We start from the raw sequence: 19,034 nt of genomic DNA on the forward strand, positions 1-19,034 counted from the left end.
AGACTTAAATATTAAAAAAATTAAAATAGTGGATGAATTCCTTGGCCCTCAGTAAGAACAAGAGTTGTGGGTGGGCACAGAGCTGAGCAGGAGTGGGCAGGACCCTGAATGAATTGTCAGGTGTGGGAGCCAGCACTGAGGAGCACACTTCACCGCGTGCAATCCTCACTTTCTATCGACTTGTTTCTTGACCTGAGGCTTAGAAAGGTGACTTGTTTAAGGTTACCGACCTGGTTACTCACTCCCCAGACACAGGAGGTGACCTGTCCGAGGCCACCCCAGCATCTGGGTTCCTCACTGTGGCACCACTGCTCCCGGCTGTAGACAAGAGCCCGGGGAAGCAGGGCCCGGGGCTTGGAGGCGGCGGGTGGGGTGGTGTCACAGGACGGGTCAAGGGGCACGCCTGCGTTTGGGGTTCTGAGACGGTGCTGGGGCCAGCGTTCACTGGGCGCCGGTCAGGAAAGGTTCTCAGAGGGTGCAGGTGTGTAGGGTTGGGGGTAAGCGGACAAGCAGAGAGGAGAGACCTTGGCTTCAGATCAGAGAGAAAGGTGGATGTTGGCAAAGCCAGGGATGCTCAGAAGGGGCTCAGTGGGTCAAAGGGCTGGAGGACTGGACCAGGCTGACTGTAAAAGGCTTTGAACACCAAGGCCATCATCAGTACCAGTCCCATCATACTTACTTTTTTTCCCGGTTACCTTTACCACAGGACCGCCAGAAGTCCCCCATCACACTTTAATGGTCTGTAAGGCATCTACAGATGCGATCCCTCAGGGCAGTCTGGTGACAGGGCTTGTTTTTAAGCAGATGAATGAAGGGATCCGAGGTGAAAGGCTCTGCCCAAGGCCACACAGCCTGGAACAAAGCCCTGGGTCTCATAACTCCGAGCTCACTCTGACCTCTCAGCACACCGGTGGGTCAGGAGGCTGCACTTTGTCCTCTCAGCAACCTGGCAGCCAGGGAAGGTCTTTCGGCAGAAGGGAAAAGGCGTGCTGGGCAGTCTGGGGACCATCGGGATGGACTGGGAAAGAGACAGGATGGGGGTCGGGGGGCCTGGGGGCGGATGGCCCCGGGGGCCAGCTCCTGGAAGCAGGCCGGTCTGCCTCCTGCCTCTCCGGCCGCCACCTCCTCTCCTTTGCTGCTTCCTCATCCAGGCCTCAGGGCTTGGCTTTCCTCAGGAGAGCAGGTATGGTCTTGCCCAGGGCGGGCACTCCAGGGCCACCTCCACACCTCTGACCCAGATCCATCTCCCAAGCGAGAAGGGAACACGTTCTCTGCTCCAGCCGTCTGGTCACAGGCACCTCACACGCAACCGTCTACCCGGCCTCCCCACCGCACCCCTGCTCCGTCTCAAGCGACAGCAACCTCAGCCCCTGCTGCTCAAGAAGGATCCCCATGGTCACCCCTACCTCTCCTCTTTCTCGACCCCTCAACCCGTCCTCCCACAGGTGGCTCAGACCAACCAGCTTCTGTTGGCTCCCCCCGCGGCCCCTCCCGCTCACTAGGACCACTGCTCACCAAGGGGTGTCCTCCGTGGTCCCCGTTCTTCACTGTTCCAGCCCAAAAGGACTGTCTGCGCCCCTGCCTCAAGTCCTTCAGGGTCTGTCCTCGTCCACCCTGACACATCAATGTTCATAGCGGCATCGTTCAGGATAGCTAAACAGTGGACACAGCCTGTACGCCCATCATTGTTGCCGCTGACTCGCTAAGCTGTGCTCCACTCTTTGCGACCCCATTGACTGTAGCCCCGCCAGGCTTCTCTGTCCATGGGATTTCCCTGGCAAGAATACTGGAGTGGGTTGGCATTCCCTTTTCCAGGGGGTCTTCCCGACCCAGGGATCAGACCCTCCTCTCCTGTACAGCAGGTGAATTCTCTACCACTGAGCCCCGTGAGAAGCCACCCATCATTGTAAGAATGGATAAGACAGACGTGGTGTCTCCACACCAGAGCATGTTAATGGCTGTAAGGAATGATACACGCCACCCCAGGGATGATCCCTGGGAACACGACGCTGAGTGAAAGGAGCCCGCCACGAAAGACCAGATATTATATGATGTCACTTATGTAAAATGTCTACAACAGGTAAGTTCACAGAGACAGAAGGCAGATTAGCGGTTGCCAGGCCTGGAGGGGTTGGGGGGAAACGGCAAGGAACTGATGATAGAAACATGGTTTCTTCCGGGGATGATGAAAAAGCTCTGAAGTGGATTGCATCATCTGTGAATACCACTGAACACTGTTGAATGGTCTACTTTATTAAAGGGTTCCCTGCCCCCCTCCCCGTTTTAATTTTTGGCCACATCCTGCTCCATGTGGGATGTCAGTTCCCCCACTGGGGACCAAACCCCCAGCCCCTGCATTGGAAGCCCCCAAATGGTCTACATTAAGTGGGTGACTTGTGGGACTTCCCCAGCAGTCCACTGGTTAGGACTCCAAGCTTCCACGTCAGGGGGCGTGGGTTGGATCCCTGGTCTGGGAACTAAGACCCCACAAACTGCATGGCATGACCAAATAAATAAATAGGTGACTTCCACATAGTGAACTGAATCTCGGGAAAGCTATCCTTGGAAACACAAAAATCCCCAAACCCCAACCTTCCGGAGCTGCCCACTTCCAGCTCCTTCTAGAGCCCTGCTTCATCAGGCCCCACCTGGGGATTTGGGTGGAGGGAGGGGTCTGTAACTCCCCAGCCCTAGTCTAAGAAGCCCCCAAAGAAACACAAGTAAACTCTGTGCTATTCTGTGACAACCGGGCTTAGGGCGAACCTGGAGAATTTGCCTGTCAATTCAGGTTCGCTGGTTCACTTGTTTGGGAAAGCAAGATGTCCTACTTGAAGGTCAGCTCTCAGCGGAATCAGTGTTGAGGAAAGGCAGATACGGGTCCATGCCCTTTCTCCTTCCAACCTGCCCCCTCGAGCTGCAGGCTGCCTGGGAGGGCTGGGCAGGTGCTCTCACTGCCACCCCCTCCACAGTCACATATAAATTGAGCTTCTGTTAGAAGCCCAGGGCACTGGGTAAGAAGTGTCAGGAGGGCTGCTCAGAAGAGAACGGGGCGGAGCCCACTCATCCAGCAGAGCTTTCGGTGGAGCCTCCCTAGAGGCACTCTCTGCCCAGGAATGACAGACCCAGGGTCGGAGGAGGGGGACACAGCCACCAAGAAACTTGTGACCGGACTAGTGCAAAAGCAGTCATTTTCCTATTAATTCTGAAGCCATGAGTCAAGGGGGCAAAAAGAACCTCACAGAGCCTGCAAGTTTTCACTCCAACGGCCCCCTTTTGGATCAGCTTTGGAGACAGCTTGGGTGGACCCTGAGCCCCTTGGCCCCCGGCAGGTCAGCCGCAAGCAAGGCGGTGTGCTGGGCTCCAAGGACACAAGTGGAAACTGCTCAGGTTTGGTGTTCTGTTTTCCCTCTAAACAAGTCCTGCTTCACCTCCTGTTGCCAGTGCTGTGGGTGGCGACAGGCCCAGGGTCACCTGAAGAGCCCCACTGCGCCACCGAGACTCCTTCCACACAGCTCCTTCTGTTCGTCTGTCCTTTGTGGCGGTGGGGGGCAGGACAAGAATCAGGCCAGCCACACTTGGTCCTAAGTGCTAGGTCTGGATCGGTTTTTAAAGTGTGGCCCGTGCCTTCTGTCAGAAACATCAGGCATGCCTGCGGATGCCCTCAATGGCGGAGCTGAGGGTGGGGCCTGGCGACTCACACCAGGAACCTGCTCCCAGGGGTTCTGACCAACATGACGTGGGCATCGGTCCTCCCGGGGCTCACGAGACCCACGTGGCTCCCTAGAGTGAGGCGAGTTGGAAATAAGAACACAAGCATCCCCAGCCCCTGACAGTCTCTAGGTTTTTTACTTTAGGCAAAGCAGTATAAAAAAAGAAAAAATATACAGTGAAGAGTTCATTGTATGTTTATTATTCACAGTTAATCACTACCTACCAAATGCTATCCGCAGAGTTAAAGGATTAAGTACACAGGTCTTTTTAAACACTGATTTTCTTTTAAATATATACACACAAAACTTAGTTCTGCAAGGCTGCATGATATACACCAATTCCAAAATAAAACAATCAAATGGTCCAGGTGCAGAATGCCAGAGATTCCTCGTATTATCAGGGGAGAAGCGCGTGGAGAGTGGCGGATGCTCTGTCCGGGAGGGCAGCACCTCCTGGGCCCCAGGCGCTCCGGGCCAAGTCCGGTCCACGACCAGAGTCCAGCAGAGACGCTGACTGACCACTTCAGGAGCTGAGGGCCGCCACCAACCCCCAGCGGATCTGTCTCTGTTGTGGGGAGGGGGTGGGTGGGGAGAGGATGCTCACGCACATCACCACGAGGGACAGGAAGCCGGCAGGAGGTGGACGGACAGAGCTCTGCCACGGACTCGGCCTTCCTAGTTCCAACCTTCTTTCTGCCTGCCCCTGCGTCACAGAGACACTTCCTTTTCGGGGGGCCAGGTGGAGCAGCCACGAACACAGCCCGCTGTGAATGCAGAAATGAAAAACCACCCAGCTGCTTCCCGAATGCGGCCTGAAGCTCACCTGGGCGGGTCAGGCAGGGGACATACAGGTGAGAGCCATGAACGGATACCCCCAGCTTTCAGAGCCAGAAAGATGAAGCGAAACGCTCATTTTTCCCCCAGTGTAGAACATGGTAGAACCTGATACAGTTTAAACTCCTTGGACTTTCCTGCACTTGAAACTGGCTGGCTCCAGAGACTGGTTACTGTGGGTGTTTGGGACTAAGGAGGGGACAGATAACACCCGAGACTGCAAGGTCAAGGACCCAGCCCCACCTCCCCCCCTCAGCCAGATGCAGTCAGACGTGGGGAGGGCGGTAACCTGGTTCCACTGCGCCCCGGCTCCCTTAACCTCCAGGGGCTACAAATGTTAAAGCTGAACCTTAAGACTCTGGCTGCCCACAGGCAGGAGGACGCCCACAGCCTCCTCTCGCTTGTCTCCTCTTCTCTACCCTGTCCTCCCCTCCCTGGGGGGAAATATTTACACAGAGTAGGAGACAAACTGGCTGACCGTCTTTAACTTATTTTTAAAACAAAACAAACAAGGAAAAAAAAACACCACTCAGAAGCAACCCTCGAAATAAGGCAGAAGGCACTATGAAAGACAGCATGCTCAGGAACACCACTTGAAAGGGAAGTGGATATAGAAAAGACACAGGTCTGGGGCCTGGCTCGCAGGAAGCCTTGGGGGCACCAACCCCTCCTGTCACCCCCACTCACACCCTCCCTCCTCCAGCAGAAGCTGAAGGGCAGGGGCCGCCTGCTCCGATGAGTGTATATAAAACGCAGAACACAGGAGCGGCTGTTCTGTCTTCCCGACTAAAACAGACATTTTGCATAGAGAAAATATCAGCCCACGTGGTTTCTTTTCTTTTATTATTGGCATCAGCTAGGACTATATGTGGCAGTAAATGTCATGCACTGATGGACAGAAGAGGAAAAAGGATGAAAAAAGGACAGAGGAGGAAGAACAGGAGCAGCAGTGAAAATCTGTAATAAAAACTCTTTTCTTAATTTATAGGTAAGTTTTGGCATTGTTATATCCAACTCCCCCTCCCACCCCCCAGAGTTCCAACCAAAGTGACCGGTCACCAGGCGGCCCGGCCAGGTGTTCTGAGCTCCCTCACAGGCTGCTGATAGAGGCAGCTCGTGGGTTTAATTCTTTTGTGTGTGTTTAAAATTTTTCGCTTTCTTTAAATAATCTCTTGACTCTTAGACGTTCCGGTTCACGGGGGTGACGTAATTACGTGGGAACATGCCGGTCTGCCCGTGGCAAGCCCCTTTCCACCAGTTGGGGTCTGAGTTATCCATGACGTGGATAAAGTCTCCCCGACGGAATCCCAGCTCTCCATCCTCTTGGGGGTCAAAGTCAAAGAGGGCTTGGACATATGTCGGCTGCTGCAGAAGAAGGCAGGGAGAAAATACACATTGCACCCTTGACCGTGGCCAGGCCCCTGGAAGCGGACCAATGACGGGGAAACGAATGTGGGCCAGCCTTTTCTCATCTTCTAAAACAACCCCTCACTTCTCCTCCCCCCTCCACAAATTCTTACAGAGTTTACTCTAGGGGGCGTCGAGTAATCTTTCACCAACGAAGGAAACCACCGCAGGGTCTCCATTGCCGTGGGCAACCTCGCCCCCAGCATCCAGCCGCAGGTACTGCTTCGGGAAAGAACTGCAGAAACAGCCCCTGGAGCTTTGCTTACAATCCCAGATGAGGAAATGTTTCAGTTCCCACCACAGTGTCACTTAGGAAAAGTCCAAAGGGTAAAGCTTGTACACAACAGGCTGGTGCTAACCAGTACGTGAGGCAGAGGAATTCAGCCGTGAGTGTGGACCCCGCCCCCTTACAGCTGTGCCTTTCCTCACAGTCTACTTCCAGGCAAAGTGTGTGTGAGGGTGTGTTAAAGACCCCCACCCTAGAGACAGGGTAACTTCAGCAACACACCGCTTCACAGAAGCGGCCTCTGGGAAACGCAAAACTCTGTTTCAAATCCAAATCTTTAACATGAATTAATAATGAGCACAGAAGGCCCTGAAGTAACCCTTTAAAATAAAACACCACCCGCTTGCCTAAGGAGCTATTCTTCATTGCTAAGGGTGACCCCAAGCTCTCCTTCGAGGCTTACCTGCGGCACCTGCTCTATGTCCCGGAGAAATATCTGCTGGTTTCTGGAGACGGATGTAGATCTGTGATAATCTACCAGCTCATTCAAAGAGTTGAACTTGACCACCCAGAGGAAATACTTGCCAGCCCCATCTCGGAGCACCTTGAAGTGCTGTACATCATTTCCAAACCTGGGGAGGGGCAGAGGATGCATGTGAGACCCGGCCGGAGGGCTCTGTCCTGGCTGCCCAGGGGCCCCCTGCCCATCAAGCAGGATCCCTGGAGAACTTGTGTCTCAGCCACGCCCTCCCAGGCTGAGGAGACCATGACTGCAGCACAACTTGACTCCCTGGCGGGTGGAGAGTGCCCGGAGACCCTCCATCAGAATGATGACTGCCAGCGACAACAGAAGAATCCTCGCCGGACAGGGAGCCCTATTAACCTACTTCTGAAGACATTAACAACAACAAAAAAAAGCCCCAACCTACAGAATGCTTCTACGTGCCATGGACTGTGCCAAATGAAAAAAAAAACACCGAAATCCTGTGTGACATCTGAAGACTACAAAAGGTAGGATAGGAAATAAGGTGAGAAAAGGAGGGATTGGATACACTTCCAACAATTCTCCTGTAACCAGGAAGAATTTAAAGTTGTGTTTTCTAATCAGGGATTTCAGTTCTACACATGCGGAAAAGGTCTCAAAAGAAAAGGACATATATGGACAATAAATAAAGGCCCAGGCACCTCCCCACCCCCAAAAGGCTTCTCTACCACCTGGAGAAATGACAAACGCCTCCTTTACAATGGCCCAGAAAAACAGCATGATCTGGTTCAGTGGGAATGGCCCACCACCACCATGCTCTCTGCCTTGAACATCAGCTCAAGCAAGGCCCCACCCATCCTGCTCTCTGCTGAGCTCTCAAGGTCCTCACTGGCATCCGAAGACGCTCTATGAAGACCTGTTAAATGAACAAATGGGAGCCTCGTCCTCCCATTATCGGAGTTAAAGCAAAAACACTTCTTAAAACCAAGCCAGCAGGTGGCAGCACTGAGCTTGAAGGAAGTCACTGAGTACAGGCGCAAAGAGCCTAGAAACTGCACTGAGAGCTCACGAGAAAAACAGCGGACGAGCAGGACGGCTTTATTGAGGAAAGACACTTCTGGGCTCAGGGAAGCCCTCTACTGCTGCGCATCGCACTCGGCTTCTGAAAGGGGCGCAGGGTCCCTGCTGGGGTGAGCGGTAGCAACAGGCGTCTTTCCGCCACAGACGCCCAACACCTTGCAAACTTGAGGCTGTGGATTCCTGAACCTCCTTGGCTCGGGTGCTTGTGCTGCTAAGAGGTGGTTATGACACCTGTTTCAAATTTTATTTCTAAAGCAAGGAATACATGAGCTCTGTTTTATTTGCTAAAATGGGAGCTTTCTGGTGGCCACCTGGCGAGCATGGGCAGGGACCACGGTCATCAGACAACCAAACGTGAACTGCCAGGGGCTTCTGGGTACCATTCAAGGATTAGCTGCCTGTATTCCTCGTCTTCCACGGTTGGGTTTATACTTGGGTCTGTGTAAGACGTAAGGGAGAGGAGGAAACGCAAGTTAATGAGAAGCATGAAAGCTCATCCACCTCAAGGTGCTCCTCGCCCACCAGATCCTCATTTGCATGTGTTTAATCAGGCACATCAGAAAGCCGCTGTTCTGTGCATGTGGGAGTGAGGGGCACACGGGAAATCTCTGTACCTTCCACTCAATTTTGCAGTGAACATAAATTCTGCTCTAAAAAAGTAAAGCCTATTAAGAAGAAAAAAGAAAAGCCATTGCTACAAGAGGAAAAGTGATAATCAGATGGCTTGAGTTTCTCATGATGGAACTAAACCCAAACTATACTGGAAATGTAGCTGAGAACACTGAAAATGTTACCTGAAACCACCTCCCACATCTTCACAGAGAAAAGGAACACAAAATTTTTTCGATTTAAACCTACAGTTAAAAAAAAAAAAGCCCCAACACTTTAACCGCACATTTGGTCCTAAAATGAAACAAGATATTGAGTTGATTTCTGAAACTGAAAAATCTTGATATCATTTGTAAATGGCAAATAAATTGTTTTCCAGTCTTCATTTTAAATGTATGTTAAAGTGATCTGGGTTTTAATCTAATCAGCCCTGCATCATATAAATGATGAGGTGGTCAGTATGGTTCCCGGGGTGGGAGTGGGGCAGGGGCAGGTTTCCTGTGACGTGAACTAGAAACGGAGAGTCAAACACTCATGGGAAGGACAGCTGGAGTCACAGCCTTATGTCGCGGGTGGGGAGTGATTAGCGGAGCATTCTCAAAGTTCCAGTTTATATTCTCCATGATCCCCATGGTGGTATGACTCCCTGCCTTTCTCCCCTGCATACCAGCTCCCTTCCACATTTAAATTTACCCCTGGGAAAAGCAAAAAGCTCCCAAACTCCTGTGGTCCCCTTTTGCTGATGCTGGCAGGCTTCAGCTGACACCTGGAAAAGGTGCACGAGGCAGCTGACGCGGTGAGCAGCTGCCGGCAGAGCCGCGTGTGTGCTGAGCACTGCGGGGTGGTGGGGCCTGGGGAGAACTGACAAGTGTGTTTCCTCTCTGACGCTCAGCTGCTCAGCAACTGAAGACCGTTTCCACATGGGAATTTAAATCCAGTGCTGCAAGAGACAACTTTTAAGAGGAGCCAGAAATGAGGATTTTAATATACAGTGTTGTGATTTATAACAGGCTGTTTAGACAAAACCTCTCCTAGGTTGCCACCTTTGGTGTGTGGAGCCAGACACCTGGCCCCTGGCTTCACAATGTCCATCAGCTGCAGACAGGATTCCAGGCAGTTAAAGCAGGAAATACTTACTTGACGGAGAGGGAGAAATCCCCAGGAGCACTCTCGCTCTCTCGGATAAGAAAGGCCCCATCATGCCGCTGTTTGCTGAGCATTTCTTCTGCCTTGGCTCTGGGGATTTTGCCAAAAAACCACCTAAGGAAGGAAGGCAAGCCAGTCAACATCTGCTTCCCTACAAAGAAACGGGATGTCCAGCCTCCCAAACGTAACAGCACACTCCTCGCCGGGGGAAGGGCCTCCCTCTCAGCCCTCCTGTCAGCACACGTCCGTCCTGGCTTGAGAGGGGTACTGTCTCCCTTCAACCGTCTCCTCCCTTCCCCACTCTCCAGAAAGTGACTCATAAGACACGATCGTGGGCCACTCTTTCTACAGAGGAAGACACTTAAAGATGGGCCTCCTGAGCCAAAGCACAGTGGGCCCCCAGCTGACTCATCAGCAAGGCGCCAGGGGAAAGCCCAGATCTATCGATTTGAGCACAGGATGAACCACTTAGGGTGAGACAGACCTTCCTGCAGCCACTTGATAAGGCAGCAGCCTCTACAGTGGGATGAAGAGAAGGCCCAGAAGCTGGGCTACTTCTAAGCACACGAAGGGGAGAGGCTCGGGCTGGGAGGGAGCAGCCCCTGCGGGCAGCTGTGGCGGACACTCCTCTCAAGGCCTCTCTCTGCCGTCACGGCTCAGAGGTTGGTTTTCAGGAACCACCAGGAATGCTATGGTCTACCCGGTGCAGAGCCAGCTAGCTGCATTTGGAGCAAGTTAGAGTCTCCTCTCCCAGTGCTGATTCACTGGGGTCACAAGAAAAGAGAGTGAAGTCATGGAAAAGGGCAGGAGCAGCTGGGGCGGGCCAGAAGGAAGAGGAGAAGAAATCTCTGAAACAGCTTCAGGCCACAGGCGCCTCACTTGTCACAGGAAAGCCACGATGAATTAGGACGGATGACTGTGAAAACAAGGTTCTCTATTTAAAAAAAGCAATTGACACCAGTTGGAGCTGATAAAGACCTACCTGCTTCATCTGACTGACATGCATTAAATGTGCAAACTAGAATAACAAAGGTACCAAAGAGTCCTTTAAAGCTATAAAATCTAACATATCTATCTTACTTATAAGTGACTACACTGCAAGATGTCTCTGAAATAACTGTCATTACTGTTCAGTCGCTAAGTCGCGTCTGACTCTCTGCAACCCCATGGACTACAGCACGCCAGGCTTTCCTGTCTGCCGCTATCTCCGGGAGTTTGCTCAAGTTCATGTCCATTGAGTTGGTGATGCTATCTAACCACCTCATCCTCTGCCATCCTCTTCTCCTTTTGCCTTCAGTCTGAAATAATACACTCTGCTAAAATTCAAAGAGAAAGATGGGAAGGGTGCATCCAGAAGCTGCCCTTAGTGACTTTAAACAGGCCTGAAATCTGCAGCCTCGTGTCTGCCTCATTGGAGGCGAAGCTGCTGGGGAGCTGGTACCACCTATCTTCCTGTGCCTACAAAGAACTCGAGGGTGAGTCCTCCAGTGCCTGGAAGGAAGGCCACACCAGAGAAATCAGACAGTAACAGAGCAGAATGACGGCCAGCCAGGAAAGGACGGCTCCCAGTGCTGCGACCTCGTAGGTGCCTTCTGGCTCCGTCTGTGCTCTCGGGCGGGCAGCGCACACGCCCTCGGCAGGCCTTGGGCTGAGGGGTAGGTGGGTGAAGCTCCTCAACAGTCACACTCTGTCCTCATAGACTGCCAGCCATCGTCCCACCAGGCAGGCATTTTCCTGTCTTCCTTTTTTTTTAGTTCTACCACTTTATTGCTACCAACCCATCTCCCTCCACCCTCGGGCACACATGCTCAGTCATGTAACCCCATGGACTTCAGCCCGCCAGGCTCCTCTGTCCATGGACTTTTCCAGGCAAGAATACTGGAGTGGGTTGCCATTTCCTTCTCCACTGTCTTCCTTTTTAAGGTGTAAGTAATGGATCTAAATTAAAATAGCTTAGATGTGCGTGAAATAAAAATAAAAAGCAAGACTTTTCTCCCAAACTCCCCAGAGGCAGTGATTGTTGGCAGGCAGGTGTGTGTGTTTAGACCTTCCCCTTATGGCGCACGGCAATACAGATACAGAGGCAGTACTTTTTTGCTCCCAGCTTAAAACTAACTAATTTTTATTTTCAACTTTAAAAAAACACAAAACAAAACGCTGTAGTGATACGAAGTACTGATTGGAATTTTTACAAAGTAAACACACCTTAGTATAAGCACCCAGACTGAAAGACAGAAAATTAGTTGGCGAGTTTGGTGTCTGCTCCTGTTTTCACTAAACACCCGCCAACCCCTACACCAAGAGAAAGGGTGTCTCACAACAGAAGGGGTATTATGCTACGTGATGAGCAGCTGTCACTCTCAGTTAAAGCATTCAATACCATGTACACTTCCTCAGCATTTCACATTGTTTATAACTAACTTCTTTCAATGGTGACGTTTGGGCTTTCCAGGTGGCTCAGTGGTAGAGAATCCACCTGCCAATTCAGGACACACACACAGGAGACTTGGGTTCAATCCCTGGATCGGGAAGATCCCCTGGAGGAGGAAATGGCAACCCACTCCAGTATTCTTGCCTGACAAATTCCATGGACTGAGGAGCCTGCCGGGCTACAGTCCATGGGTCACAAAGAGTTGGACATGACTGAGCATGAACGCAATGAAAGGTGTTATTTATGTGGAACTATATGGCTATGGTCAAATTTTTTAAACTTTTAAAAAAATACAGGTTTATGCTATAATACCATGGGAAGAAGCAGCTTATTTCCAATTCAAGTCTATATTACATCCCACAGGCGTTCATCCACATGCATTTAATGTGAAGAGCATGTATTTGGATCCACCCCAGTATATACAACTCATGCTGCAACACTAATGCCAACAATCATTCCGCCGTCTGTGTTTAATTTGTTAGCTCAAACGCTGTGTTAGGTCACACTCCATTTTAAACTTCCCTCTTCCTCCCTAACAAACCTTAGAAAGGGGGGGAGGGGGAGGGGGAGGGGGAGGGAGGGTGCCCCGCGCTCTCCCACAGCTCTGACCCAGCCCAGACCCCGTGCAGCTGGGCATCCAGTCACAGAGCAGCTCTGCGTGAAACTGGCCTAAGAGGTCAACCACACCCCCCAGTTCAGGGTCGTGGGCTTTTCTTCTGTACTATGGTTTCCTTTTTCAGAGCTTGGATGGATGAGCATTGCCTGCCCTCCAGTCAGAGTCTGGGAAGGAAGCACCACGGGGCCTGAACTCGATGCTTACTGATCAGTTATTATTCCAGAGTTCCCTACAGTGGGGAGACAAGAGCAGGCATGAGAGTGGTTTTTCAACCATCAGGCCAGTAACCGCAGCTATCCAAGGAAGAGGACCTTTTCCTATGTTTTCAACAGTCAGATCTGAAATGCCTAAGTCACCTGAAACAATCTGAAAAACAACAACAAGGATTTAGAGCTGCAGACAATTTATTTAATATTAAATTACAGCCTGATGTTCTGCTGAATTCCCCTTCAGCCTGGAAATATGCAAATGAAAGGGAACTTAGGTTGATTTTGTTATCACTGGATCTACCGCTGAAGTCAGCAAACTTATGTATGACCCTTGGCCTAAATCTGTCTGGGTTTGGTATGACTTTAAATCTGAGACTATTTAAAAAATTTTAAGGGTTATTTAAAAAACTTCAAACAAAGACGAATATGTGACATGACAGAAACTGCACATGGCCCATAAGGCTTAAAATATTTATTATCCGGCCCTTTACAGAAAAGCTTGAGTAGATCCGGGATCTCTTAAGGAAGTACTGCAGGAACAGACGTGCACATTTTTGGCTTTTGTATGGACTGAGAGGTAGGAAGCCCTGTGGGACTCCCAGTGACCACTGCCCAAGTGCTTTTCCTGAGGGGTGTATTCCGTGATGCAGTCTGCAGAGTCCCCAGAGCAACTCCGAACCTGAGTGGCCGCAGAGCGCAGAAGTGTGTTTGGTGCGCGTCCCAGGAGTCAGTGACGACCTGCCTGTCTCCTGGAGTATCTTGGATACCACTACCTGCATCAACATTTTAGTAACCCAGGCAAGGCTACATGTTAAAACCCGCCAATCTAACGTTACAAGGACATTATCAGTCCACTGACAAGGGGCCAGGAATCTCTTCCATGGAACGCCTGAGTATTTAGTACTTTGGCTTTTATTGTCATGGACAAATCGGTCCCAGCCTTTCTGCAAGCATTTGGGTCTCAGTATCAATTCAAAACTACTTAGCTACTCTGTGCAGAAGCAAGGCATGAGTTGCAAGGGACTATAAAAGCAGAAGACAAAAATTCCTCAAGGAATCTAGTATCTTTTTAGGGGAAGTGGGGAGAGATCAAACTCATATAGCTACAAAGATACAAGACAGTCCAAGTTCCAAACAAAAACTAGAAAAATGTCCTTTACAAATTAGACTGATTTTCTTCTTGTGAATCACTCCATGAAACATTTAGTGAGCCATCAGAAGGTGCTGGGTTCTTTTTTTTTTTTTTTTGGTGCTGGGTTCTTTTTGAAGTATAGGCAGTTTCCTTGGAGACCCCGCAGATGCTTCACTACAGACAGTGCTGGATCATACAGGACAGATATTCACAGGCTTCTTCCCATGACCAAACTGAAGGGTAACCCGACCCTCACTCTGCAGGTGATGGCTTCCTGGACGTGATCTCTCAAGAACTTCCTACTAATTTTGCAGACATTTTATTATACCATACATTATTATTATTATACCATAAATTACCAATTTTACCATAAAATACCATAATTATACCAACTACAGAACCTAACTTCCCAGTACCAAGGTCGGTCTCTGCACATCATGAGAACTGCGTAAGAATTTCGTGACCAAAACATGAACCCGACAGATGGTTTGGGGGAAGCTCCTGAGTCATCTGCTTTGTTTGATGGAAGGCAAAGCACCCTCTTAGAGCTGATCTGGTCCATGAGGGAGCACCTGACTCCCTTCACTTGCTGGTGACAGGGGTGCGTCTATGGGGAGAAACTCACATTGCTCTGTAGCTTTCTCCACTGTTAGTCTTTTGTAAAGAGAACCATATCCATCCATCAGGAGCTTGGGATGTACACACACTACTGTACGCAAGACAGACAACCCGTGAGGACTTACAGTATAACACAGGGAACTCTGCTCAATATTCTGTGATAACCTTCATGAGAAATGAATCTAAAAACTAACACAATGCTGTAAATCAACTATACTCCAATAAACTAAAATATTTAAAAAGATGAGAATTATATTCATAAATTAGTGGTTTTAAAATTGAAATACTGGAAGCGTCTCAATTTGCAGGATAGAGAGGAATGAGCTGTACCACGGTCAAGGCCCTTTTGCACTCTGTGGCACCTGGGTAAGATGATGGCAGATCTGTGTGAGACAAGCGGAGGTAAAGATTTTTGCTCCAGTATCTGGGGGAAGAGAAGCGACAGGGACACATCACAACAGTGACAATGAGGGAGAGGGACAAATGGGCTGCCACTCGAGGTGGGGCAGTCATCTAAAAGTTTTCTTTACCATTCTGTTGTTAAAACAAGTAGGTAAGATCTACCATTTCTTTATGTCTCAGCAGCATTCTAATCTGAGCACTGAAAGCCTCAGTTCTCCCTGACATACAAGAAAACGACCGTGTCTGAGGTAGGAGCAGAGATAATACAGGAGGGGGTAAGAGAAGGGTGGGAGGGAAGTGGCCTGTAAGGGCTCCCAGGACCCCACCCTGTCACATAGCAACATAAAAGGTTCTGGAACTAAAAACAAAATTTTTCCCCACTGTTCTCAGCAGCCTGTTGTTTTCTCTGAAGTGGGAACACTCAAATGGAGGCCAGGGCAGTGACTATAGCATACACTGACCGAGGACCAATCACAGGCCCAGTACTGTGCTCTGGGGGTATCAAGACTATTAAGACATGGTCCCATTGGAAAATCAAACATATCAATACCAAACCATGTGACAAGTACCTTTTCTAAAAACTCAAGAAGCACAGAATCTGGCATTTTTTGCAAAACGCAAAACACATCTGGCACCAAAGGTTTCACAGAAGAATAAATATGGACCTGTTTTATCATTTGCAGATCACTGACAATTATCAATGAAAACATAGACCATTATTGACTATTATGCTCTCGTTGTATACTCATAAGAACATGGAAAATCAACGTGCTTTGTTAATTCCCTGGGAAAACATAAGAAAAAGTATGACATCCACCCCGACGATCTCAATTTTAAAAACAGAAACAAGCAAGCGTGTCTGACCCTGAATGGTCAAGCAGAGCCCAACTTACGGATGTGGTTTCATTTCTATGTAGTTCTTGGGAATGAAGCCGTCTTTCCCATTGAGCTCTGCCTTGTACCAGTTCTGATCACATTCTTCATTCAAAACCTGAAAGGAATTCAAACAAGGAGAGAAAACAATCATTTCCTTTTCGCTCTTAAGTGGGAAGCCACGGGGACGATTACAGTGCCTTTTGGGTTTGTTTGTAAAAGGTATTTTTTTGGAGTATGACCACATGGACGCCAAACGTGATTTCCAACAAGCTGAGTTATGGCAACTTAAAAAGAGAAGTTGTCTCTGGAAATGAGAGGTTCAGGCTCCTGAAAATCTAGCATCGAAGTCTCAGCAGAAAAGGAAAGGGAGGGAAAAATAAAAGTTGAGTTTCTGTGAGGAGATTCTGGAGAAGAGCAAGCACTGATCAGAGAATGAAGGGACAGGGAAGGCATAACTGCACAGGCGCGTGGCAACAGAGCGCCCTGCCCGGGGGTCTCCCAGCCCATGTCCACTACGAGACTCCACCCAGGGTTCTCCCCATACTGGCTCTGGGTTACCCCAAGTGTGGGTCAGCCACCGTCACGCTGCCACCTGCAGGCTCCACTATGGGACCGTGTAAGGGAAAAACGTATTTTAATGAAGAAACACAGCAAGGCCTACTTCCCTTATCCTCAAGGGTAGAGTTAGAGAAGGCTCAAAGCACACCAACCAGCCTAATTAGGGGAAAGACCCAGAGACCATACAACTGAGCCACTGCATTCTACAAAGTGAAAACAGACCTAGAAATGTGATGCAATCCAAGGTTACGAGCTAGCGAAGACCACATAGATTTTCAGAACTCAAAGGAAGGTGCTCTCCAATACGGACTTATATGGACAGGTCAGGCCAAGATCCTGTCATCTGTAGAGTATTAAAAGAACCAGAATAGAGCTAGGCACAGTATAAAATCCACCCTCTGAATCCCAGATTTCTAACAAAAGGCAAAGGGTACAAGGCATTTTTAAAAAGCTATTAGCTTAAAAAGAGAAACTGAAATGTGAGCCCAACTTCAAAACAGCTAACACAGGAAAATGCTGATGAGTTGACTAGTACGGTGGTAGTAAATCTATCCCATGTGGCAAAATTCTAAAAGGAAGCTGGTAAAATGCTTTTAAAAATTATTTATTCAGGGGACTTCCCTGCTGACCCAGTGGTTAAGGCTCTGAGCTCCCAATGCAGGGGGCCCGGGTTCAATCCCTGGTCAGGGAACTAGATCCCACATGCTGCAACTAAGACCTGGTGCAGCCAAATAAATGAATAATATAAAAAAAAAATTATTTATTCATAATGCTGAACAATGCTGGACCCCCTGCCAATTTACAACCTGGACTGTTTGGTGTACATGTAGTATTGGCATTGCAAAGTGAGATACAACTTTGGAAAGGATAGATGAGACTGATAGATACCAACAAATAGTGAAGCTGCACTAAAGACGCCTCCCAGCGGATTCACTTCTGAAGGGAGGCTGCACCCGAGGAGTCTCACAAAGCTGCTGCCTACTGGTGATGCTGGCTAACCTGCAGTCCTCAGCCAGCCACTGAGCTGAAGCGGCACAAGACAAGGCAGCAAATCTCACAAGGGCAAACACACGTGACAGAGCACTGAAAAAACCAGCTATGGTAAATCCCACCAGGCTCAGATGCACGTGACAGAGAGCTAAAAAAAACCAGCTATGGTAAATCCCACCAGGCTCAGATGAAAACCTTTTTCATTATTTCCCCTTAAAATGTTTTCAAAAACTGCACTGTGAACAGAGAAGTTACTCTGTTGCTAGGCAAGTATAACGCGCACGCACACCCACACACCAAGGATGGCCGGAGACAGGGCTCCCGAGGCGCTCCCGAGACGACGACATCAGTGTCTGCCTGGCCTTGCGCACCACGGCTAATCCACCCGATCACAGAAGGTTCGAGAGCACGGGCGCTTCAGGCCAGGATTCTTGTGTCTACCAAAAAGAAGGGCCGGAAGAAAAATGTGGTCTAGTAATTATCCTATAAAGCATTACGGCCTGTTTGGACCTAAAGACAGAGTAAGGTAAAAAAGGCCAGTTTTAGTTTGTGACTAAAAGCCCTGCAGCAAAGGTGCTCCACGCCAAGTTTTTGGAACTGTACATTCTTCTTGTCACCTAAGACAGAGGCAAACCTCCCCCTGAAAAAATGCCTACAACCCCAACAACAAAAGAAACTCCAGGGAAACCCCTAGATTTGGAACCACTTTTAGAACTATGGTTTTCTGCAGAACAAAATTAATACTTGTTGTTTAATACGCTCTTCAACCTAGAAGGTGGGGAAATATGGAACTAATATGCTGAGATCATCATCGTTTCTTTGGCTGCCTGGCTTGTGGAAGCCCAGTTCCCCAACCAGGGATGAACCTGGCCTCGGCAGTGAAAGCCCAGGATCCCAACCACTGGACCACCAGGGAACTTCCCAACACTTAGATTATTTTTAACGTAATGTTTGAATATGGGAGGCTAAAATTTTAGTACTCTGGAACATTCTAGTATCCAGAATATCCCTTTGCCAGAAAGCCACGGTACTGCTACGGTGTGCCTCTAAATCTCCATACTCCATAAATTAAACAAAGACTGGTCCTGCAGGAGACAGAGCGCAGGAGAAAGGGCCCTGCTGAGCCAGAGAGTGAGGACCAAGGCTTCCCACCCAGCAGGCCCATCAGCGTTCACACTCAAACCATGAGAGCCCAGGACGGCACCATTTAAGAGCTGAAAATTAAGTTTAAATGCTTGAAACAGTGACAGGCATAAACTGACATAAGTGAGTCTAAAGCAGAGACGAGAAGGGTACCAGGACCAGACGTGTCTGTGCCTACAGAGACCATGCTGAATGTGCTATGGCTTTAGGTGAAGTTCCCACCCTCAAGTGACCTGATCAAGCCGAAGGAGAGTTCTGAGAAGCAGCAGACTGTTCCTCTCACCACTTCCCCGAAACAGGCAACTCACCCTTCACTCATTCATGACCTCGTAACAAAAGAGATGATTGAGTTCAACCACCACATTTTCATTCTGGTTTGAAAATTCCAAGGACTGTTTTTAGCTGTTACCCCACAGCTGCATGTCCTATGCCAACCCCTATATTCCCTCGAGTGATGACTTTGTAGCCATCAAAACACTTTGGTTTAACGGAAGCAGACTGATCAAGAGATGAGATTATGAGAGGAGGAAGAGACAAGTTTTAGTGAAGCTTTCATTTGTTCT

The 19,034-nt window shown here is 49.3% G+C and overlaps 1 protein-coding gene across 1 annotated transcript in view; it reads right to left on the minus strand.

The window, feature by feature from the left end:
* Nucleotides 1–3,882: 3,882 nt before the first annotated feature.
* The window catches only part of GRB2 (growth factor receptor bound protein 2), a 64,186-nt gene continuing 49,034 nt past the window's right edge, over nucleotides 3,883–19,034 (minus strand). Inside the window, exons 3-6 of the mRNA XM_043460674.1 lie at nucleotides 15,798–15,895; nucleotides 9,488–9,610; nucleotides 6,641–6,809; nucleotides 3,883–5,909 (exon numbers count right to left, since the gene is read on the minus strand). Of these exons, the coding sequence (XP_043316609.1) occupies nucleotides 5,724–5,909; nucleotides 6,641–6,809; nucleotides 9,488–9,610; nucleotides 15,798–15,895 (576 nt within the window). The 3' untranslated portion in view covers nucleotides 3,883–5,723. The remainder of the gene's footprint in view (nucleotides 5,910–6,640; nucleotides 6,810–9,487; nucleotides 9,611–15,797; nucleotides 15,896–19,034) is intronic.

The sequence above is a fragment of the Cervus canadensis genome, chromosome 1 (genome assembly GCF_019320065.1).
Source record: "Cervus canadensis isolate Bull #8, Minnesota chromosome 1, ASM1932006v1, whole genome shotgun sequence".
NCBI lineage: Eukaryota > Metazoa > Chordata > Mammalia > Artiodactyla > Cervidae > Cervus > Cervus canadensis.